This window comes from Punica granatum, chromosome 2 (genome assembly GCF_007655135.1).
Source record: "Punica granatum isolate Tunisia-2019 chromosome 2, ASM765513v2, whole genome shotgun sequence".
Taxonomy (NCBI): domain Eukaryota; kingdom Viridiplantae; phylum Streptophyta; class Magnoliopsida; order Myrtales; family Lythraceae; genus Punica; species Punica granatum.
In genome coordinates, this window is record NC_045128.1 from 8,800,663 (window position 1) to 8,825,460 (window position 24,798).

Consider the following 24,798-nt stretch of genomic DNA (forward strand, 5'->3'; position numbering starts at 1 on the left):
GGAACCGATCACCTCTACTAATTACACCCCAAAGAATGTTAGCTATGAGCAAAATGGGGGGTGTTAAACATGTAATCGACTAGGACAAAATTTACAACTTTGTGAGAGAATCGAGGGAGTACAATTAACTTTGCTTTCACGTCTACGAATATCTTCTGAACCATAGCTGCAGTACATGAGATCTAACCCTGATAGATTCTAGTATTCCTCTCACGCCATATGCTGTAAATATAATGCGTCCAGAGAAGCTTCAAACAAATCACACCAAGTTTCTTGCCCCGAAGAGAGGTTATCCAATGGAATTCCGAAATCCAGCAGACCATAGATCGATGCAAGCCAATTCTAGCCAATAGACTTATCCAGATTCCTTGGGTGACAGGACATTCAAAAAAAAGGTGGTCACGAGTCTCCTGCTGAGAACTACAAAATTCACATTCAGCTGCTGCGAGTTGAATCCCCCAATTTAAAAGACGGTCCTTAGTCAGTAATCTATTATGCACACAAAGCCAGCCGATGAATGATGAACGAGGAAAATGTCCGTCAAACCAAATGACATTGCTCCATTCAATTCTTGGATTTCTGGGACGTAAACACTTCCATGCAGTAGCAATAGAGAACTGCCCCGACTTGTGAGCGGTCCATAAAACTCTATCCTAATTGAAACCTGGATCAAGGGAGCTTGAGGATCTGAGCTTCTTGGCCAAGACCATAGACCATCCATCATATCAGCGCTCACCTGAACGTGCTCACCAAGAGAAGGGAAACAATGGAGACCTCTGCTACAAAATTTGATCAAGGGGCCCATTGGGAGCCAGGAGTCATGCCAGAAGGAGATAGAAGTGCCAGAACCAACTCCATAACTAACAGAAGGAAAGATCAGAGGACGGAATTGCAAAAGTTTCCTCCAATTCCATGAGCAGTCCCCAGGTATGCGCAAAGTTTCCTCCAATTCCATGAACAGAGACACTTCTTACGATATTATACATTATACAAAAGTGAAAAATATGTTATTTTAAGTAAAAATATTTTGTTGATAAAAAAAGTGAAAATATTTTGAAAATTGACCCAATAGAGTATTCTTCTATATAGTTTCTTGTTCTTCCTTTTTCTTTTGTTTTTTTTGGGCCAACTTCTATATAGTTTCTGAGTGACTCAAATTTGGTCTTCACCAAAGAAATCGTACCCCTTCAGCACTAAGGGAATTCTATTGGATTGTTTTATAACTTTTTTTTTTGGTTAGATTGTTTATAAAATATTTCGTTTTTAACTGTGTTAAGTGAAACGAGTGAAATGCGTATTAAGTAATTCAACGACCAGCAGCTCCCCTGCATAATGCGTGCAGTTTTATTGCTTTGATTCTTTCTTTGGATGTCAACTGAATTTTGGGAGGAAGGATAAATCGCCCTTCTCCAAAACATATCCACACGAAATATGGTTCAAGACCGATAATAACATATGAATATTACAAAAGTGAGAGTATTACAAAAGTGAGAGAATCCACGATAAATTCGGCGCATCGGAGTTACAGTTTGTTTGGAACTCTCTAAAATGCAAGAATTCAATTAATTTCACAAAATTCAATTGAATTATATTGTTTTGAATTCAAATGATATAAAATTTCTTTTTCAAATGTAAGATTTATGTGGGGAACCCAAATTGTGCCAAAATCAACCAGATCTGCCAAAATCAATTCATTCAGAAGTAACAGTTTTAATATTTAATTTCAAAATTCTTTTCGAACAAAATACTCTATTTTAAAATTCATTGAAAACAATATCGTTCAATTAATTAAGCTAAATATATTAGTTTTTCAAGCAATATAATTCATTTACAATTCAATTGAATTGAAATGAATCGAATCGAACCAAAATAAGAACTGATGCCTAATAGTATGTTAGGTCGACAATATGCACATCTAAACCAATCGAAGGATAACAAATGACCACTTAGAACACAAGACCAGCTAGAGAAATATAGGTAATAATAATCAGAGAAAGAAAAACAGGACAAAGCAACAGAAACAACATTACCTGTCCTGTGCTGAGCTTCTCTCAAAAATCTCAAGTGAAAAATAAGTTATTACGCCAATTTGGACCCTGAAAGAAGCTGGATTGTCCATAAACCAAACAAACTGTTTGTTAAACCCTGAAAATAACCCAAAAACCCGACGAGCTGCCCATTTTTAACCAGGTTGAAGCAATATCTCCATTACTGAATATCGGCAGCAAGAAGGATGTCATTAGCAGAAGAAACCTAAGCTAGATATGCCCATCTCTCATTGTCCTATGGTCTTCATGTGTTGTATATTCATCAATGTACATAAGCAGAGTGCCGTTAACAATCGATAGAGATAAGAACAAAGTATTGGTTCAAAAAGGTGACCAATGTCTCAGGGCTTCTGAACGGAGAACATGATGAAGGATTGCCGAATTTCACTCGCGTAGTTGGTGAGGCCACACAACATACACACATCCTTGATCTCCTCTGCCGTCAGGAAGATGTAGTTTGTCGGAAGAACCTGAAACAAGAAAATAATTACAGAGGGGTGACTGTGAGTATAATGAGCTTCATCGAATATTTCGAATGATATCGCTATCTGATTATCATGGGCCCTAATTCTCGCCAAGGCCCCAGAAGCTATGGCATGGAGAGGGGATGCTTTTACAAGCTTATATAGCTATCCAAGTCCCTCAATCCTTTCCGTCAATTATCATGGATAGACCTGCCTAGGACTGGCAGCGAAAACCGACAGATAGAGGGTATCTAAGATGATCTCGAATTGAGCAGAAGCTATGATCGAGTTCAAGGTTGGTTGAATTCATGAAATGATAGAGAGCTCAGTTTTGATCGAACTTAATTAAAGCATTTAATCTTATTCTATCACGGAATTGACTCCACAATTCATGTTGCAAATCACAAAAGAGGTGGTATACTGTATATCTATGGTGTGACAGGGTGAGTTTACACTTTACATGTCTCAAGAGCCTTAGAATCCTCGGAGTAGCTGGATTGTACCGAAGAAAGCTGGTCCCAACAAAAACTCCCCCGCTACGAAGAACACGGGTGATCTCTGCAATCTGAAAGTGTGTTTTCGATAAGTTTTGGTTAAGACTGTGAGATGTGAGTCATCTTCACAATTTTTTGAGAGCAAACAGAAGAGGAAAACTCACGGCATTGGAAGGCGATGACCAGCAGTGCAGAGCTGCACCAGCATGTACAGCATCTACTGAGCCTGAAGCAAAGGGAAGCCTCGCGACATCAGCTCTCACAAGAGCAAGGTTCCTACATTTTTATTCGTGTGGGTTAGCAATATATCGAAGCATTGAACTCGAGAAATCTGGGGAGAATTCCAACAACGCCCTCTGTAGTTATGAAAATTGAAGAAATCCCCTGCCTGCCATCCATACAACACTAACAGCCTCAGGAGACCCATAGAACCCACGGTAGAATAAGGAGTATGTTTCCACATCATATAATTAAAATATTATCCTGCTCTGTTCCATTTGATTCTCGCACCATACAAATCATACCAAACCGGCCATTAGGTGATGTGATGGCCCTGCTAATGCCAGATAGGATTGTGTGTCACATTTTCACCATTTCAGCTTCACAAGGACATGAAAACAGTACGGGAAAAGCATAGGGCTGAAATGTCTGATGGCGTTTATGTACTTTTTGTCTAGGTAGAATACGTGAGAGCTAAACTTACGCTTCCATTAGGGAGCTGTCGCTTTTAATGAAATCATAGCACTGACGGAGCATGTTCTCCGAGAAATCAAGGGCGATAACTCCCGAGTAAGTCTCCGATTTGGCAAATCTCCTCGAGAACAGACCACTCCCGCAGCTAACATCAACTAGAAGTCCGCCTTCTGCAGGTTTAAAGTACCTTTGAGCCATTTCAAACTGCATACATCCATCCAATTATTACTGTCGCATTCACTCAGTATATTAGGTGAAGATGAGTTATCGCAGATCTGAATGATAGTAGTGCTCAAAAGACGCACTTCTTCATCTGGACCTGGGAAGCCACTTCGTTTGAAGTTCTGTCGCCAACCTCTTTCGTATAAAAATGAAACAAGTGGGATCCTAGCAAAAGAGGGAGGGCAAAAATAGGATAGGGTGAAGAACTTTCCGAGACAATTCATGAATCGTTTAGTCTTATTATCAGAAAAAGAAATCACTGTATGTTCAAACCTGAACAGTTCGGTCCCGGCTGGTTTGATTTCATTGTACTCCTTCAAGCCCGCAACTAGAGTGAGATCAAGATAGTTGTCTTTGCTGGAATATGTCTTATTGCATTTCTCACACTCAAACCCCGACCAATGTATAGCTCTCCTGCAAATTTTGCACTAGACTTAATCCACAGTGGAAATACATGCATACACATAGCCAAATGGTATCCACTGAAACTCTGGTGAACCCTTTGCCATAAGATACCGTACAAGTTTAGACCCGGCGGGCCTTTTCTCATGAGTGGATTGTAGCAGATTGGACACGAGAATATTTCAGTATCTGGAGTCGGGTTCTTCTCAGTGGCTATTTCCTGAAATTGCAAACTCCGATGGGTCTCAGCAGAGAAATAGGATATTGAAAAACACGATTCAACGAGAACTGCATAAAGTTTGCACAGAAATATACCACGAGTATAAACAACATATGTATGAACAACAATGTAACCTGAAGTGCAATTGGTGGTGATATCACATAGCAGTTTCACGAGAATTTCAATTTCAAAAATATTCAATTCATAGACTAATTTTGAAGCCGGTAGATCTAAAATGGATATTACCATGTTGCATGGTAAGCCCAAACGGGGTAACGTGGAGTATAAAGTTCGACTTTTTTCAGGAAAATTCCAACCTTTTACCCAACCAAACAGGACATTATTCTTTTGACTGTTTCTTTATAAATCAACTGAATCTGGGGAAAGGAAAAATCACCCTTCCTCCTAAACATTCTTGATGAGCTAAGAAAGTTCTTTCACAGCTTACACGCAAGGCTCAGGTATTCAATTAATCCTGAAGCATAAACCGATTTAAAGTTCTTGTCGTCCTTCGAGAAAAGTGTTTTCGAATGGCTAAGTAAGAGCACTTATATTCAGCCAAAATACTGTTTTCTAACCACTCAGTAAAATAATGTGTCAATGCCTGCTATTTACTCACAAGGAAGGCCTAAGTAGTCAGCCAATCCATAGCATTGAAACCACCCGGCCGAAAACCTGTTCTTTGCACAATTAATTGGTCATTGGCATATATGTTACTCACCCCACTACATGACATCCAAAACTTCCTCCCCCCATATCGCTCCACATGGCCTTCCCACGCTTTCACATCCTTCTCCATTTCCTTAATACTAGGCAACTCAAACTTTCCGTCAAGGAACTGCGCAAGCCACTGGCACCGTATCTCAAACAGGGGCAAGTTTGACATGCTCTCAGCTTGCCCAATTACTGCGAGGCGTGGAATTCGGGGATGGATTGTCTGCCTGCAGAGAAACATGAGCGCATTTTGGTTGAGACGTACTCTCAGCAAATGATATGGATGTTAACATTTTGGTAGTCACATTGAAGTAATAATTGATGAGTCTAGTTGGATCACCTGTACAGAGGAATTATTGAAGTAGACGAGTGGGTGACGTATTTCCGGAAGATTGGAGATTCAAACATGTTAGCAAGCTTCTGGTCGCCTTTGTAACCTGTGGCAAGAATCACCAGATCGGTTCTTATAGGCCGGTCTTCTCCTTTGAGGATGACTCCCTCTTCAACGAATCCAAAACCTCTTGATCTCTTCAAGATGATGCTTCCCTTTTTTACCTTATCGTAAAAGTTCTTAGGTAGCCTAAAGATAGAACCGGAGGATACATCTTGAAGGAAACTCTGGTTCGGTATCATCCCGTACTTCCTGAGTGGAAGTTTCCACTGCAGATAGCACTCAACGAATTTTGAAATACCCCATCTCTATAAATGAACAGTACTTTGTTAGTCTTGCAATAAAAGTCATGTTAGAAGAAGTCCCACGTTCGACCGAGCAGAAAGAAACAATTCAGTTGATGAACATAATTCGACTCACAAGGGGCGAGAATACGGTGGCAAGAAGTCTGTGCAGCGAAGATTCACCAGGCTGGTGTGTTGATAGTTCTGCAAACCGCTTGCTGTATAAGTAGCCGATATGTGCACCCCGCAGGGAAACACAGGGAAGCACCCAATGGGGCGTCAGTTGGATTATCGTACAAGGATACTCGGCCCCTGATTTCACAATTCGAAATTTTCTTATCAGAAAAGAAAAAGGAATCTTATACGAGAACCTAGAAAGTAAACTATGGTACATAAGATGTCACAGGAAATGTATTGAAGTGTCGGTCTTACCATTTGTGTCTGCACATTCAGCTGCAATATCCACTGCAGATTTCCCCGAACCAATGACGGTGATTCGCTTTCTTTTGATGAGTTCTGCAGCCCCCAAATCATCCAGAGCAGAGTATACCCTGGAATCCAACACTTTCCCGCAGAACCGCTCAATGGACTGGTCTGGAGGTAGCTTCGGAATGTTTGGGAGACCGATGAAACATCCGATACAGAGGATCACAAATTCAGCTTGGTGCACCTGACCAGAGGGAGACCAAATCATCATACTATGCAACTTCTACTCATTCTGTGAGGATAGACTCATTCTGAGAGGAGATGCATCAGTGGGAAACATTTGGTCAGTTGACACTGATTGATTTACTAATCAATGGATGAAGTATTAAGCGGAAACATGCTGGAAGATAATGGTTTACCTCTATGGAATCGGTCTCCTTCTTGTGGACAGACACATGCCACTTACCAGCCGACCCGAACGCAGTCCCCGTGCCGCCCCATCTGTCCCCCATTTCCATTTCCTGCTCAGTCTCCCCAACATACCGGATACCAGTGACCTGGCAGTTCAGTTGGATGTGTGGCAACAGCCCGAATTTCCTGGCATAGGCCTTAATGTATTCAAAGACGTCAGTGTGGGCTGGGAACCTGTCCCCGCCCCCAGTAGGGGACGGCCAGTCAAAGTCCGAGAACTGCAAGTCCTTCCCGGGGTTGTGGAGCTCCGAGGACTGGATAATGTGCTTCAACCAAACGTCTCCAATGGTGGACTTGGCCTCAAAGACAACGGGGTTGAAGCCCTTTTGGATGGTGTACTTGCAGGCCAGAAGGCCACTTATTCCGGCTCCGATGATGATGACTCTTCTCTCCATTGTCAAAAGCTCTGTCGATGTAGAAAGAGAGGGGGAGAGTGGATGACAGTACTCAACTGAGCTTCAAAGTATCGCTAGAGGATGCAGTGACTGGTATGGAGATTGTATGATATTTTCAAAAATGGAAAGTATCATATAAACCGTCAAATTCAAGATTCTACTGGCGAATATAATTCATATCGTCTGATGGTGAATATAAATCAATTAATAAAAATTTATATATCATTTTCTGTAATAAATTTTTCTTGTTTTCCTGATTGAGAACAGAGGCAAAATTTGCAGCTCAAGGAAACTCAGAAAGATCTGGCTTTGGCTTATCCGTGAGATAAGTTGATCATTTATGAACCACAAAAAAAATAAATAAATAAAAAGAACAATTTGCCTCAAAAAATGAAGGACGTTTTGGGTCTGGCCAAAAGAAAAAGACAGTTTTGGTTTTCAATCTTTGGTGTTTTTGTCATTCTCTCCTAAATTTCTTTGTTTTTTTTTATCATCATTCTCATTCTCAACCATTTGCTTTTTGTCACCTTAGTCCATCCATCCATTTTTTTCCAAAAAACAAATGTTCTGTCCAAAAAACGATTTTTTATAATAATATAATTTTTGAAATTAAAAAAAAATACTTTTTTTAAGGGAGGAAAGAAGTAGAATGGAATGGGGAAAGGGACCAGACAGGATTCTCTCGTGTAGTCTTCTGCTACTAATGGTATATTCTCGACTGCAAATGCTTGGGAGTACTTCAGATCTAACGGAAACAAGGTGCAGTGGTGGAAGGCAATATGGTTCAGTTGGCATGTCCCTCGAGCCTCTTTCATTTGTTGATCAGCAATCAATGATAGGCTAAGCATGAAGAATAGATTACTTAGGTGGGTCATATCTGTTAGTGCTCATGAGTGTGAATTTTTCAGCGTGGAGGTTGAATCACATGACCATCTCTTCTTCACATGCTCTTTCGCTCGTGTTGCGCGTCTCAGCGGAGTTGGAATTCACAAAAATGTGTATGATTGAAACTTGAAAGTCGAAGTTGGAATGGATCTGCTGGTTCAACGGAAGAAGATTCGATTCCATCATTCTTAGATTACTGGGGATTTGTTTCATCTATCATGCGTGGAGATAAAGGAATGCCAGAGTTTTTCAGATGACAACGGGCTCTGCATCTTTGTTGCTGTGGCGGATATGGCAGTCTGCGAATTTAAGAATTCTTTTTATTCCTAGTTTAGAAGCAAAAACTCAGTTTTCTTTTGCTGCAAAAGCTTTTCACATATGATGAAAATTGTTGCCGAGGATTTTTTTCTTGGATAAGTGCATTCATACATATGTTTGTTAATTAATGGGAAGTATCATTACTTTTCCCAAAAGAAATTATTCATTTTTCAAACAATATAATTCATTTACAATCAAATCGGATCGAAATAAGAATTGATGCCTAACAGTGTGTTAGGTCGACAATATGCACAGCTACACCATTCATAGGATTGGAAATGTGAGCACTTACAACACAAGGACCACAAGACCAGCTGAAAAAGATAAATAAAGGGAATAATTAGAGAAAGAGAAACAAGACAAAGCAACTGAAAAGAAACTATATTAACTGTCCTGCGCCGAGCTTCTGTTGAAAACTCAAGAGGATGGCTCTCCTCCTCCCCAGAATCGCTGCTCTCACCATGTCCACCACCACTGTTCCCGTAAAGTAAAGCCTTTGCTCAGATGAGCGTTTTCTCATTTGTTCCGAGGAAATCAAGTCGGTATCTCCACCTTTGGTTGACACTGACTGCCTTAAGTTCAGAATCTTTATGGTTTTCAGGAGGATGGCACTGTTGCTGGCGGGAGAATTCTGCAATCGTCAATGGTGTTCCCATAAACGGTGTTTCCCGTTGAGGGCTCGAAGCCCTCCGTTGCTCGTGCTGCCCTGAGCTAAGATGCATCCAACGAAGCAATCTTTTATGGCCAGCCTCCACCACCTTCTAGTCTCTGAGTCCTAATGGCGAATCTGCCAACCCCGATTGTCGGCTGTCAATTTCTTATCTGCTTTAACCGTAGGCGGAACCACGACAGTGATAATCAGAGGATTTAGGTTTTCCTCAGAACTGTTCGAATGAAAAAAATGGAAAACATTTTGCTTTTGAAAGTTATTCAATGAGTGCACATAGTAGAACAAGGACACTTCTTAGGATATTGTACAATATATGAAAGCGATAAACATGTCATTACGACAATTTGGACCCTGACAGAAACTCGATTGTCTTGGAAAACCAAACCGGCTGTTAAACCCGGAAAATAACCCAAAACCGGACGAGCTGCCCATTTTTAACCAGGTTGGAAGCATCTCCATGTCGAATATTTAGTGGAAGAAACCTAAGCTAGATATTCCCGTATCCCTCATTGTCCTGTGATCTTCATGTTTTGTTTGTTTATTGATGTACATAAGCAGAGTGCCATTACCAATCAGTAGAGACAAGAACAAAGTATTGGTTCAAAAAGCTGGTTAATGTCTCAGGGCTTTTGAGCGGAGAACATGATGAAAAATTGCCGAATTTCACACGTGTAATTGGTGAGGCCGCACGACGCGCACAAATCCTCGATCTCCTCTGCTGTCAGGAAGACGTAGTGTGTCGGAAGAACCTGCCACAATAAAATAAATAAAGTGGTAACCATGAATATAATGAGCTTCATTAAATATTTCGAATTTTTACCAAAAAAATATATTTTTCAACTGCTATCGTTATCTGATTACAAAAAAAAAACAGAAAAAAAAAGAATTCCAGGTAAGGTTGAAGTCATGAAAGTATAGAGAGCTTAGATTTGATCAAACTTAATAGCATTTAATCTTATTCGATCACAGAACTGACTCCGCATCCCTGTGGTAAATAACATAATTAGTATACTGTATATCTATATTGTGACAAAGTGAGTTTACATGTCTCAAGGGCCTTAGGATCCTCGGAATATTGTACCGAAGAAAGGTGGTCCCAACAAAAACTCCCCCGCTTCGCAGTACACGAGCAATCTCTGCGATCTGAAAGTGTGTTTTGGAAAAAAGTTGGTTAATATTGTGAGATATAAGTCATCTTCGTGGATTTTTTCAGAGCAAAAAGGAGAAGGAAACTCACGGCATTGGAAGGCGATGGCCAGCAGTGCAGAGCTGCACCGGCATGTACAGCATCGACTGAGCCCGAAGCGAAGGGAAGCCTCGCCACATCTGCTCTGACAAGAGCAAGGTTCCTACATTTTTGTTCATGCGAGGTTAGCAATATATCGAAGCACTAAACCCGAGAAATTAGGGGAAATTCCCAACAACACCCTCTGTAATTTTTTTTTCTAGGTAGAATGGATGATAGCCAAACTTACGCGTCCATTGCAGCGCTGTCGCTTTTAATGAAATCGTAGCACTGTCGGAGCATGTTCTCAGAGAAATCAAGGGCGATAACTCCCGAGTAAGTCCCCGATTTTGCAAACCTCCTCGAGAACAGACCACTCCCGCAGCTAACATCAACTAGAAGTCCACCTTCTGCAGGTCTAAAGTACCTTTGAGCCATTTCAAACTGCATATATCCATCCAATCATTACTGTCTCATTCAATCAATATTAGATGAAGACGATTTATCGCATATCAGAATGATAGTAAGTGCTCAAAAGACGCACTTCTTCATCTGGACCCGGGAAGCCACCTCGTTTGAAGTTCTGTCTCCAACCTCTTTCATATAAAAATGAAACAAGTGGGAACCTAGCAAAAGAGAAAAAAGTGGAAAGGGTGAAGAAGAACTTTCAGATACAATTCATGAATCCTTCATTCTGATGATCAGAAAAAAGAAACCATTGTGTGTTCAAACCTGAACAGTTCCGTCCAGGGTGGTTTGATTTCACTGTACTTCTTCAAGCCCGCAACGATAGTGAGATCAAGATAGTTGTCTTTGCTGGAATATGTCTTATTGCATATCTGACACTCAAACGCTGACCAATATATAGCTCTCCTGCAATTTTTGCAGTAGACTTAATCCACATCAGAAATAACTACATAGGTAAATGGTATCCACTGAAACTGTGGTGAATGTTTCGTGTTAAGATACCGTACAAGTTCAGACCCGGCAGGCCTTTTCTTGTGAGTGGCTTGTAGCAGATTGGACACGAGAATATTTCAGTATTCGGAGTCCGGTTCTGCTCAGTGGTTATTTCCTGAAAGTGCAAACTCGGATGAGCCTCAGTGGAGAAATAAGATTGAAAAACAGGATTCAAAGACGACCACGTAAATTTGCAAAGATATGTATCACAAGTAATTACAACATATGTATGAACAACAACGCAACCTGAAAACTTTGCAATTGGCCGTGATATCACATAGCAGCTTCACGAAAACCACAATTTCAACAATATTCAGCTCATCAACTTATTTTTGAAGCTGGTAAATCTAAAATGCAGATTGCCGAGTTTCATTGTATGCCCAAACGGTGTAATGTGGAGTGTAAAGTTCAGTTTTTCCAGGAAAATCTTAACTTTATACCCAACCAAACAGGACATTATTCTTTCGACTGTTTTCTTTATAAGTCAATTGAATCTTGGGGAAGGAAAACTCATACTGATGAACTAACAAAGTCTTTTCACAGCTTACAAGGAAGGCTTAGGCATTCAATCCTGAAACTTAAATCAATTGAAGTTCCTGTTGTCCTTGAAAAGTGTTTTCGAACGACTAAGTGAGAGAACTTGTATTCAGTCGATATACTGTTTTCGAACACCTCAGTAAAATAATGTGTCAATGCCTGCAATATAGTGCTATTCTGTCGTTGCGGATTGCAAACCATATCTTTGCACGATGATTTGGCCATTGGCCCATATGTCACTCACCCCACCACGTGACATCCAAAACTTCCTCCCAGGATATTGCTTCATGTGGCCTTCCCAAGCATTCACATCCTTCTCCATTTCCTTAATACTCGGCAACTCAAACTTTCCGTCAAGGAACTGTGCGAGCCACTGGCACCGTATCTCAAATAGGGGCAAGCTTGACATGCTCTCAGCGTGCCCAATTACTGCAAGGCATGGAATTCGGGGATGGATTGTCTGCCTGCAGACACAGATGAGTGCATTTTGGTTGAGATGTACGATCAATGAATGATATGAATGCTAACATTACAGTGGTCACAAGTAATAACTGATGAGTCTAGTCGGATCACCTGAACAGAGGAATTACTGAAGTAGGCGAGTGGGCGATGTATTTCTGGAGGATTGGAGATTCAAATATGTTAATGAGCTTCCGGTCGGCTTTGTAACTTGTGGCAAGAATTGCAAGATCGGTTCTTATTGGCCGGTCTTCTCTTTCAAGGATGACTCCCTCTTCAGCGAACCCGAAACCTCTTGATCTCTTCAAGATGATGTTTCCCTTTTCCACCTTATCATAGAAGTCCTCAGGTAGGCTAAAGATAGAACCGGAGGATACATCTTGAAGGAAACTATGGTCCGGTATCATCCCATACTTCCCGAGTGGAAGTTTCCACCGCAGATAGCTCTCTGTGAATTTTGTAATACCCCATCCCTATAAATGAATACTACTTTGTTAGTTTTGCAATAAAACCACGTTAAAAGTTCCACTTTTGACTAAGCAGGAAGAAACAATCAGTCGCTGAACATTAATATATATAGTATATATTCATAATTCGACTCACGAGGGGCAAGAACAAGGTGGCAAGAAGGCTGTGCAAGGAAGATTCACCAGGCTGGTGTACCAATAGTTCTGCAAACCGATTGCTGTACAAGTAGCCCATATGTGCACCCCACAGGGAATCACCGGGAAGCACCCAATGAGGTGTCAGCTGGATCATTGTACAAGGATACACGGCCCCTGATTTCACAATTTGAAATTTCTAATCAAGAAACAGAAAAACGAATTGTTATACGAGCAACTAAAAAGGAAACTGTGGTGTATAAGTTGGCACTTGTGCCTCTGATGGTTCATTATAACAAGGGATTTGACTGTGTCATGAAAACATAAGATGTGACAGGAAATGTACCGTAGTTTCCATCTTACCGTTTGTGTCTGCACATTCAGCTGCAATATCCACTGCAGATTTCCCCGATCCAATGACAGTGATTAGCTTTCTTTTGATCAGTTCTGCAGCCTCCAAGTTGTCCAGAGCAGAGTATTCCATGGATTCCAACACTTTTCCGCGGAACCGCTCAATGGACTGACCTGGAGATAGCTCCGGAATGTCCGGGAGACCAGTGAAACGTCCGATGCAGAGGATCACAAATTCAGCTTGGTGCACCTGACCAGAGCGAGACCAAATCATCATTCTAGATACCAACATCTACTCATTCTGTGAGGAGATCCATCAATAGAAAACTATTGGTCAGCTGACACTGATTGACTTGCTAATCGACGGATGATGTATTAAGCCGAAACATATGCTGGAAAACAATGGTTTACCTCTATGGAATCGGTCTCCTTGTTGTGGACAGACACGTGCCAATTACCAGATGACCCAAATGCAGTCCCGGTGCCGCCCCATCTGTCCCACATCTCCATTTCCCACTCCGTCTCCCCGACATACCGGATCCCAGTGACTTGGCAGTTCAGTCGGATGTGAGGCAACAGCCCGAAGTTCCTGGCATAGGCGTTAACGTATTCAAAGACTTCAGTGTGGACTGGGACCCCATCCTCGCCCCCAGAAGGGGACGGCCAGTCGAAGTCCGAGAACCGCAGATCCTGCCTGGAGTTCTCGAGCTCCGAGGGCTGTTTCGTGTGTTCCAAGCAAACTTCTTCAATGGAGGACTTGGCCTCAAAGACGACGGGGTTGAAGCCCTTTTCGATGGTGTACTTACAGGCCAAAAGGCCACTTATTCCGGCTCCGACAATGACAACTCTTCTCCCCATTGTTGAAAGATCTGGAGATGGACAAACAGAGGGGTAATGAGGGATGACAGTACGCAACTGAGCTTCAAAGTATCCGTTAGAAGGATGTACTGAATGGCATGAAGAAGTGGAAGATGGTGTAACATTTTCTTTTCAATTTTGTACATAATGAAATATTATCTTTGGATAACTGATGAAACTTCCATTAACCATAACGAAGTACACTTCTCCAAAGTAAAACCATTAGCAACTACTTACATCACAAATCGAAAAGTTGTAGCTGCAAATGTCCCTTAGATCTAAGCTAGAAATAGAGAGAAGCCTTAGCTCAGTCAATACAAAATGAAAAGTTAAAAGGCAAATCAATAATTTCGATCGAGTAAACCTTAAGGGGCTACTGGGCGAAGACCCCACGACGTAATCGAACTTTTTACAAACGAATCCGTGTCTCTATGCGGATTGAGTAATTGGACCGATCACAAAAGGTATACATTCTCGGGGATCAATCACTTTCTCGACCTGAAAACTCGTATACTAATTCTTGATAATCAAATATAACATACACCCCAAAAAATACCCCGAAATATTCCCAATTATAGTGAGACTTTGCTCCGTGCACTCTCCGTGGAGTACACAATCGTCTCTCCCATGTGGTAGGGCTTCTGCTTCTTGCGGTGGCGTGTTGAGCCAAATGGGGAGAGGCTCCATTTTATATAGGGTGGAGAAATTGTTATAATTAATTCATTCATGCAAGTTGTGAGCACATTCCCTTTACCCGAAGAAAGATTGAGATAAGATTTTAGGAAAAATCTTTCCTCCTCCCTCCATATCTTCTTTGGGGTCAGACCACTCCAAGTTTCCTTTCTTTTTTGGGTAAGCTCCCTTTTCTTTATAATTCTCCAGCTAGTAGGGCCGCAGTAATTTGGCCCCACCGCCAACAAATATAAAATCAAATGTCGTATGCCGGATTTTCACTTCCATCTCCATTAATATTTGTGTTCAGCTTAGCTCTCCTCAATATACATACATAGCTAGCTAATAATAAGTTATATATATATATATGTATGTATGTATGTATAGCTTTTTATTAATTAAAGGTTAAAAGGAGAGTTCTGAAACTCTCTATAGCATAAAGGTGTCCACGTCTCCGAAATGGATAGTAGTAGGCTAAAGAAGTGTCTCTCCAGTGGCCACGTCCCAAAGAGGAAAATGTCACTTTATTTATTAAAAAAAAATGGATGGGCAGAGGAAACTGCTTTTCTTCTCCGAAAAGAAAAAGATTGTGCTCTTCGTCAAAGTCAAATAGAGGAGGCGAGAAATGGAGAGAAAGAGATAAAAATGACACGGTGCTAAATTTAGTTTTTAAATTATTATTTTAATTCACTCTCCTTAATTATTTTTTCCTCCAATTTAATAACATAATTATTCTGGATAGGGAAAAGAAACTTGGCCCGAACAGGCGGGTTAGAAGGCTCCTTGCAAGTTGGGGCCCAAAATTAACACCCTTAATATTGCTGGTAAAAAATGTCCTCATGTCTATAATTTCTTTAAATCCTCTACTACCTAGGGAAGTTGAATATACAACGTTTGATATTTGGGCTCATAGTCGTCATGACAACGTCGAGATACCACAAGACAAAGATGACCATCCATTAACAAGGCCCTATCGTTAGCTGCCGGATTACTATTAATTGCTCACATTGCTATGGAGTCCTCATTTGTTCAAACCGAACTACCGCTGTGGCCTCACGAGATCCCCTAATAATGCTAGCAAAATTCGGATGTTTTGAGAAACTGCTTTGACTCCTTTGGATTGGCTAAGTTGTAAAGTATAGTACAAGACTGTTAGCTAAGTTTGATTCGCGAAATGTTAGACTACAAGGATATTAGATTGCTGAAAAAATAAATCCTAAAATGCCAAATTTTTAGAAATGTTATGTTACAGTGTTTAGTGAGGGCATTGTATTTCTGAGAAAGTATATGATAATGTGACATTATGGTATTTGGTACGGGACATAGATTGATAGGAAAAATTTGTAAGTTTATAATAATGCCCTTATTATCTAACGTGTTTAGGTTAATAAAATAATTTTATACTTTATTAAGTTACAAGTGTTTAAAAGTAATACGGTAATAATATACTCCATACAATAAATAATAACATTTAATTTTTATTTTATTTTATTTTAACTTGTAATAAAGTAAGAAATATTTTTATATAATATATATAAATAAATGAAGAAAAAATTGGCCCCCTTGCCCGAGGGAAAGATGGTCAAATTTAAAAAGTAAAACCAACCTTCCTATCTCGGGGTGAATATTCCCACTGAGGTAGGAAAGATTTTGGAGTCTGTTCGTCCGATTTTGGAATCTCAACAGCAATCTCACGAACCAAAGTCCCCCTAAATCTTATTTTCCCACGATAGACCCCCTCATCAAGTGGAATAGTGTTCAAGAAAGATAAATCTTATAAATATTATAGACTCGAGAGAATCCACGATAAATTTGGTCGCACTGGACTTACTGTCTGTGCGGATCCCAATTTTATCTCTTCGAAGCCCGCATGCGTGCGCGCTAATCGCATGGCTTGGGAGTGTCCATCTTTCGAGGGACGAAATTCGGGTCTTACGAACCGGGAGTTCCGAATGCGGGGGTTCTGTTACGTGCGGACCTATATCTCGTACACCATGTCGGTACTCTAGTTTATCTAAGGTTTACCATTTTTAATTTATTTACTGATTGATTAGATTTCGCTCATCTCGCTTGTTTTGTTTTGACACTGTAAATTCGTGGAATTAATCGATTCAGCGTAAGAGACCGAAAGAGGAGCGGATCCTTAGGTCAGGGAATCGGTCCACCGTCCTCGCATCTCGACTAATCAGGCCATGATGGCCGGCTCACCGCCTGGACTAGACACATGACTTGTGTGGTCCCGCTTGTCTTGAGGACCCGTAAACTAATTCGACCGATTCCGGCTCTCAGACTCCACACTTGCCGACCGAGATCGTTACAAAAATAAAATGTTCAAATAAATACCTCATAATGTACTCTTGAATGAGAAATACAAATTACAACAAAATGGATCATGCTTGACATGCGTTCGGCCAATATTTCGCTCATGCTCACCACGTGGTTTGAACAACTGAAACTGAAATTAAAGCGACACGAGCTCATGAAAGCCGAAGGTAGGGTCCGATCGAACCGGCGAATCCCAAGAGGACCAAGTAGTCCTCAAAATATCCGCGGGATCAGTCAAGCTCCTAAGTGATTGTTTACCATCATTTCATGAGTCCAGAACCGAGTCATCCTCCACTTGGATATTACTACGGTCGAGATGGTGACTCGATGCTAGAGCCCATACTACACTCAGTGTATAGGGGCATTAGACCCCGTGATCGATGGTTAGGGGCGTTGGACCCCGTGCATACCGTGTCTTAATGGAGTTGGGCTCGACCCGCAAAAAACAGAAGAAAACAGATAAAAATAGACAATGACATATAAAACAGACAAGTTATGTTTTATTGTCAGATTTACGTGATTTATTAGATTATGAGCCGAAGTTACTTAGCACACAAGTTTTTGACCTATACAAACAAAAACAGAAGAACATAAGGAGAGAATCGGTCATAGACCACCCCCGGAGGGCATGTTGCATTTGAAAGGACTTGAAGGGATTTGACAGACATGCATCTATAGTCATATCTCGAATGGGTGGGTTGCTTTTAAATTATTATGTATTGTGAGACTGAGGGCTTTAATAAATTATGATGGAGGTATGTTTTCGCCTAAAATCTAAAAACCTAATATTTTGCCTATCTGTTCTCCACATTTGATTAAGCTGAGTTTGAAATTGATCTATTTTTTGTGTTTCGACCCGTTCTAATCACAAACTTAGGGAAATTGTGACACGAAACACCACGAGGGTGCCAAGATCTCTGCACTTGTCCCCAGAGGGACCAGACCACATTTCACGGGCCGTCCCCGCTCGCACCTTTGATCCAATTCCCTAAGCGTCTGAATCTACGCTAGGATGACAAAAACATGTAGATAGGAAATGAAGGGTAAAAGGGGTGACAGTCGCACCTAGACAGGCACCCACCCATTTCCTCATTCGACATGTTTTGACCCTCCTAACACCTATGGAGTTGGCAAATCATGAACTGGTGGTCATGCCCTTAAATCGAAAAAAATGTGTCTATGTGTACAAAAAGTCGAGACTACGTAACACGGATCGGCGAAAGTCTATAGCCGGTGTCGACCAGTTCCTTGGACTCATTGGGGTCATGTAGACCCCGAAGGAGCCAAGATACCGGTCGTTCCACCCAAAAGTCATCTAAGAAGAACTCATGCATCTCGACTCGAGCGAGCTCAAATCATGCCCAGACTCGAGTCAAGACAAGCGAGTGCTCCCTAAATATCCATGCTATGCGTGTTACATATCTCGGTGTTTTTTATTAAAATGTGAGTTTAAAAAGGGCACTGCCACCAGTTCATGACCCGTCGACGCGATTACAAATTATTGACCAGTTCATACAATTTATTAAAAAGCCGAGTAAATTAGTTAGTCGAGTGAAACATCTTGATTGTCGCATATGGGGAATTATTAATTTAAATATAGGGTAAATTACAAAAAAAAACCCAAGTTTTGTAAAATGTCTCAATTTTGTCCTAAATTTTGTTTTGTAACAAAAAAAACCATAAGTTTTCTAAAATGTCTCAAAAACGTCCCGTAGAGTATTCTTTTCTGAAAATGTAAAATTAAAGTTAAATTAAAGAAATGTCCCGAGTTTAAAAGCCGTAAATGCTCGAGTAATTAATCAAAAATACTTCCCTTCGATGGATGATGGAAATGACAATTTTGCCCCTCTTCCTCGTGATCATGCTAGATTGTCGATTTCGCATTCTCATCGAGCTACGATCCTCTCCACATCGCTCTCGGGCCATCATGTTGATATGCCTTACCCGGTTGTGAATAGTGACCCGAGGTTTGCCGGGCTATCTTCTATCAAAGCATGTGTTGTGGTCAGGATCGCTGTCATTGTTCTTTTAAGGAGCTGGTGAACCAAAACGAGGTGCTGACACTCCCTATTTGAAATTCTCTACAATGCAAGAACGCAAGAATTGAACTATTTCTACACAATTGACTTATGTTGCTTGGAATTCTAATGAAATCATTTTTTTTTCTTTATTGAAATAGGATTTATTTCTATATGCAATATTTACATTGGAATTCAACAAAAAGAAAGATTAACAAGATTTGGTCAGCGTTCAATTCGTTTATCCACCATGCCATGCTTGCTAGGGAGGACATTAAACCAGCCTGGAAATGGAGGTGGATTTCGTGGAGTAACCCTCATTTTGGTTGGTTTAAACTCAATACAAATGGTGCCTCGAGAGGAAACCCAAAACTTACAGGTGCACGATGTGGGCTTCAAGATGTCGATGAGAGATGGTTGAGTGTTTGCCTACAATGTAGGGATTGCATTCGCAGTAGTGGCTGAATTATGGATAGGAGTATGCGACTTCGAATATTCTATTTTTCACGATACTCGGACCCTACTATATTCGGGATATGTTTCAAGATTTTGGAACCGGACTCTACCATATTGGGATCTGCAATTAGAACCTATCCAAAACCTGAATTATACTGTAGGTTCCGGATACCCTGCTGGAACTTATAATTTTTTCTTTTAGTTTTTTACACAATAAATGAAATGAATAATTAAAATAAAAAAGATTACAATCACAATAATGCAAAACAGATAATAGATTAATCATAATCCATCTATCCATAAAACTAAAGGATTTTGTAGCTCTCCTTAGAATTATATAGTAGACAAAGTAAATAAGCAACTAAAAAATTATGTAGCTATCTAGTAGAAAAAAAGAATGATGTAGTTCTCCTTAGTAGACAAAATAAATAAGCGCTCCTTAGGATTCATATCTACTACATCGCACATAAAGGATTATGTGAATATAAAATAATTTTTTTAAAATAAATATATAGGTCTCAAATACCAATTTCGTGGATACACCTGTATGTTTGTAGTTGGAATCTATTTTTACCGGTTCCTTGAATTACTATCCCGACTCTATCCTATTTTCAATTAGAGTTACCGGGACTTTATCCTAACGGATAGGTTTCAACCAATTTCGGATATACTTGGTATCCATGCATACCCTTATGGAGTGCCTAAATTGGTTTGCTGCATGTTGCGTAGGAGTTTGGGCAGGGTTATCTTAGAAGTGGACTCGGAGGTGGCTTGTGGACTATTTGAGTTGGTTGAGAAATGTGCTCCTCAGGTTTCACATCTCGTTGCTACGACCATCAAAACCGTTTTGCATAGAAAATGGATTGTGGAGATTTAACAAATTTATAGGCTTGTTAAGTGCCGTTAGAAACTAGTCCACTGACACATATCAACTCGTTACTCTTTGACGTCATTGTTAGGACTTCTACGCTTCGTTACTGCTTTTTTTAGTTTCTTTTTTGCTTCTTCGAGCTCAGGCTCCGGTGTGTACTCCACAGAAAAAAAAACGTAATTTTAAATTTCAAAATCCTTCTTCAAATGATGACTCTATTTTAAACAGCATTCCCTACAACATTATTGAATTCATTTAAATAAATTTCATCATCCTTCTAGGCAACAATATAATTCATTTACAATTGAGTGGAATTGAATCAATAGCATCGAGCTGAAATAATAGAATCGATTCTAAAGAGGGTGTTAGGTTGACAATGTGCCATATAATAAGGCACTCTTTTTTTTTCGCCAAATGAAAATGTTAGGTCGGGTTATTAGCCCGCTATGACTGTCCTAACTAAGAGAACTTTACTGTCACGGAATGTTCATTTTGCTATAACTCATTAAGACTTTAGCCCACTTGATCACTGCAACCCCACCAACACACTATGCCCCAATTAAGGGAGCTTAACCGTAACGGAATATTCCTTTCGCCATAACTCGCTTAGACTTTAGCCCAATTTGATCACCGCGGCTCCACCAACACACTAGTGAATTAAGTTCAAGATCTACTAAATCAAGTATTATAGGCCGTCAACTGCCATCCATAATACATCCACATAGTGACGAGCTCTACGTTCTCAATGAAATTCGAATTCGTAATGTTCAAGTGAAGCGCTTAGAGCTTAATCACTAGGTCATCGTGCTGGTGGCCATATAATAAAGCACTCAAAAGGATAACATATGAGCTCAATTTAGAAGACAAGGCCACGAGACAAGCAACAGAGGATAACGGTAAAAGATAAAACAGGACAAAGCAAAAGAACTACGTTAACTGTTCCTGTCCACTGCTGCTCTCAAAATTTCAAGAGGATGACTCTCCTCCTCCTCCCAAGAATTGCCTCTCACCATGTCCACCACCACCATCCCCATAAAGCTTTTATCCCCACTCTCTCCTTCCGTGAATCGACTGTTCTTGCCCTCAACTCTTCCCCAATGTCTCCCCTTGAGAAACAGTCCAGATTTCATGTCTTCTTCTCTGCCCACCACTCTGTGTCTGAACCTGCAGAAAAGGGGAGTTGAAGCCTCGGTTGCCTTCAACCCCTCTGGGAATTTCGACCTGTCGTTGCATGATGACGAACAAGGTAAAATTTTTTCAGCTTACTTGAACAAACTGTTTGGTGGGTGTCAGGTAGTGAATTTTAGGTGGTCTGAAAGTTAGCCTTTTTGAGGTTTACGTTTGGCTTTTAGCTGATGGTCCTATGGGTTAGCTCGATCTTGAATTGCCCAAGTAGCAGTTACCTGTAGTTGCTCGTTACGCTATCGAACAACAAGCGTGACAAAATTCTCACTTCATTGGCTTGTACAGGAGAAACTAACGGTGCGTTTGATTTCAGAATTAAAAGTAACTTTGATTTTGATTGTGAAAAATAACAAATATTGTGTAGTGTGTTGAGTTAAAATTAAAGTTAAAATTTTTGACTTGGAAAATGTATATTTTTGTTGTGTAGTGTGTTGAGTTAAAATTAAAGTTGAAGTTAAAATTTTTGTGATTTTAACCCTGAAAATAAACGGGCCATAAATTACTCCCTTGCTGGGCACAAGCTTTCCAAGAATTAGCAATATCTCATATTTGCAACAATTTGTAATGCATTTTAAGGGTATACTTTTATCATAGTTTAATTCATTAATGTGGGAAAATCGAATCACCGACCAGTTCTGATTCAATTGGTGTATGTATGATGATCAAAAGTAGCACTGGTTCTTTCCCTTTCTCCGAGCCCAAGGTGTTATTATGTCCATGTTTGGATTTAGATTCATGTATCAGGAAAGGTGCAAGTTAAAGCTGGCAATTTGACATTTATGATTCAACGGGAGGAACTTCTCTGGTTTCCTCGGGAGTCATTTGCTACGGTTTGGTGTATCTACTTCACAAAATGGACCTCGAGTGAAAATCATGTGACTAGTGCTGCAGAACTTCAGGCATCGTCGCAGATTGGCTAGTATTCTAACCTTTGCTTGTTCTTTAACTGAAGATGATCAAAAGGTCACCCCTCCAATGCCACCGACGGAAGGCCGACTCGAAGTCGTGATCGATAATGACATTATTCGGCGTCTTGACTTATCACCATTTCAATCTGCCACTGGCATAACCTCACCTCTCACAGGTAAAGCATCAAGAAAATTTTAAGATCCTCCTCTGTCTAGGGAGTTTAAAGGTTCTAATTTACAAAAGTTAATTGCCAAATCCTCCATGTTTTCCTGTTTTGGAACCTGACAGCTGAGCCGAAGCAGTATCTTGAACGAACCATCGGATTCACTATCAACTACACCAGAGAAGACCCCAGTGATCTTAGAGAGTTATCCGAATTTCCCGATATAAGACTTTGGTTCGTGAGGCTTGATGCTACTTATCCGTGGCTACCTGTGTTACTAGACTGGCGAGCAGGAGAGCTCTCCCGTTATGCAGCAATGTTAGTTCCCCACCAGGTAATGAATGTATTTAGTTTCTGCTGGTTATGGCTACTGCTTTCTGGTGTAAATTACTTTTAATCCCTAGATTTCGTGTCTGATCACTTTGCAGCCACGCAATTTGCATTTACCGACTTCTACATCATGTAGTTCAAGCTTAGAAACAATTGACACTCTAGAGTTCACATGGTACCGGCATACACTGCATTTCATCTTTGGTTCAGTTGCTGCATCGGATCACTGACATCGTTAGGATCAATCATGTGAACATTCTTCGCCATTAATAGCTCCATGGGATGAGCAATATGATGGTTGTCCGGTAGAGTTTTTTGGATTAGAATGAGGATTTGACTGAAAGAGAAATAGAATCATTCAGTACAATTTTGGTGCAAATCAGCGATGCATATAAAGATAGAAACTGGTTACGAACTCGAGACTACTAGGTGCGAGTTGGTCTGATGTAAAGTAAAATTTCCCTGCCTTAAGAAGTAAATGAAAAAGATTTTCAGAAATCTAAGGAGAGTTATTCCGGTTGGCAGATGAGTATGCGGATGGGCGTGGTCTTCAATCCGGAGGCGCTAGAGCTATTCATCATGAAGAAGGTGGTGATCGTATACAACTGGTTGAAACAGCATGATGTTCCGAAGCCAAGACTGAAAGCGAGTGACATGGCGAGGATGCTTGGGTTTGGGATTGGGGACGAACTCTTCGACTTGTTAGATCAAACCTGATGGGAGCAGATACATGCCACCTGTGAAGCTTATTGCTCCAGGCGCTACTCTGATTGTCGAAAGACTGAAAAAAGGTCACCTTTTTGGAAGATACGAGTGCAAATTGAACTTGTCATGAAGCTCCAAATATATGTGAATATACATTACAGGAGAAGAAGTGCTTCGAGTCCTGGAGATATGACGATGGCCTTCCAGGTTTCTTAGAATAACCAGACCAATTGCCAATTGGGAAACCCGAACGAGGTTGTTCCGGGTTTCTTAATCCGTGATCGATATCCCTAATTTTTTTTTATCTTCCTTTTTCATTGATTTGGGCTAATATAATCATGCTATTCTCGTACCCCACTAATAGCAACAAACTAACACATTAATTAAACATGTGGATATATATTTCGGATATTAATTAATTATTATATAGTGTAAAATTGCAATTAAAATAAGCATAAAACAAAGAGCTAGCCTTTTGAGTTGGATTGGTGTTTTAAAGAGTTTACAATGTCTCTTGGTCGGCCAACTTTGGGAATAGTCCAAAACCAAAGTAGCAATTTTCCGTACACATTTTGGTTTCTTCCAACACTATCATCAATGGAGATACGCTCTCAAACAATGAGAGGAAGGGGGAGACGAGAAGGAAAAATGAGGGAAATTGCTTACTCCCATTGTTTTCAAATGAATTCTTCAATTATTATGCATAAATAAAGACTAAATTAAAAAAATTGAATAACTTGAGAATATATTAAAATATTTTTGTGAAATAAAATTATGAAAAATAATACTCTCACATCTCATAGAATGGGATATCTAAAATTATATTATAAATAGTCTCATTATTATGTAAAAGAACAAATCCACGGAATGGTTGATTTCCCTTCTACGTGATATTTAACAAGTTTAACAATATTTTTCGGTTTCATAGGGAGGCTCATGGGTATAGTATCATAAAATAAAAATACTAACAGTTAATAGAGAGACACGGGTAATTACATCGAGTATCAACCTGGAAAGTTATTAAGTGAGGGCATGTGTTATTACGCTAAGTTTAACATTTTAAATGAGACGGTTG

The 24,798-nt window shown here is 40.2% G+C and overlaps 3 protein-coding genes across 7 annotated transcripts; 1 reads left to right on the forward strand and 2 right to left on the reverse strand.

Annotated features, from left to right (window-relative positions):
* Positions 1-2,221: 2,221 nt before the first annotated feature.
* Positions 2,222-7,418, reverse strand: LOC116197687 (putative flavin-containing monooxygenase 2). 3 transcript variants are annotated; one of them, XM_031527889.1, is made up of 12 exons: positions 6,778-7,412; positions 6,365-6,602; positions 6,069-6,244; positions 5,598-5,956; positions 5,265-5,484; positions 4,443-4,543; positions 4,195-4,335; positions 4,005-4,086; positions 3,710-3,903; positions 3,171-3,282; positions 2,973-3,077; positions 2,222-2,518 (listed from the first exon to the last, which is right to left on the reverse strand). In XM_031527889.1, the coding sequence occupies exons 1-12, from the start codon at positions 7,222-7,224 to the stop codon at positions 2,390-2,392; spliced, it is 2,304 nt and encodes a 767-aa protein (XP_031383749.1). In that variant the 5' UTR covers positions 7,225-7,412; the 3' UTR covers positions 2,222-2,389. The 3 variants fall into 3 exon arrangements, with proteins under 3 accessions (XP_031383749.1, XP_031383751.1, XP_031383750.1); XM_031527891.1 differs by having other exon boundaries at positions 6,365-6,669; positions 6,778-6,919; XM_031527890.1 differs by having other exon boundaries at positions 2,380-2,518; positions 2,973-3,070; positions 6,778-7,418.
* Positions 7,419-8,638: 1,220 nt separating this feature from the next.
* LOC116197689 (probable flavin-containing monooxygenase 1) lies at positions 8,639-14,734 on the reverse strand. 3 transcript variants are annotated; one of them, XM_031527895.1, is made up of 13 exons: positions 14,646-14,734; positions 13,643-14,100; positions 13,244-13,481; positions 12,882-13,057; positions 12,393-12,751; positions 12,064-12,283; positions 11,297-11,397; positions 11,055-11,195; positions 10,867-10,948; positions 10,573-10,766; positions 10,335-10,446; positions 10,142-10,240; positions 8,639-9,846 (listed from the first exon to the last, which is right to left on the reverse strand). In XM_031527895.1, exons 2-13 carry the CDS (start codon positions 14,087-14,089, stop codon positions 9,718-9,720), a joined length of 2,298 nt encoding a protein of 765 aa, XP_031383755.1. In that variant the 5' UTR covers positions 14,090-14,100; positions 14,646-14,734; the 3' UTR covers positions 8,639-9,717. The 3 variants fall into 3 exon arrangements, with proteins under 3 accessions (XP_031383755.1, XP_031383753.1, XP_031383752.1); XM_031527893.1 differs by having other exon boundaries at positions 14,454-14,734; XM_031527892.1 differs by having other exon boundaries at positions 14,327-14,734.
* A 6,628-nt stretch (positions 14,735-21,362) lies between these two features.
* On the forward strand, positions 21,363-24,075 carry LOC116197692 (protein CHLORORESPIRATORY REDUCTION 6, chloroplastic). Its single transcript, XM_031527899.1, has 4 exons — positions 21,363-21,677; positions 22,569-22,700; positions 22,814-23,022; positions 23,544-24,075. The coding sequence occupies exons 1-4, from the start codon at positions 21,443-21,445 to the stop codon at positions 23,733-23,735; spliced, it is 768 nt and encodes a 255-aa protein (XP_031383759.1). The 5' UTR covers positions 21,363-21,442; the 3' UTR covers positions 23,736-24,075.
* The last annotated feature ends 723 nt before the right edge of the window (positions 24,076-24,798 follow it).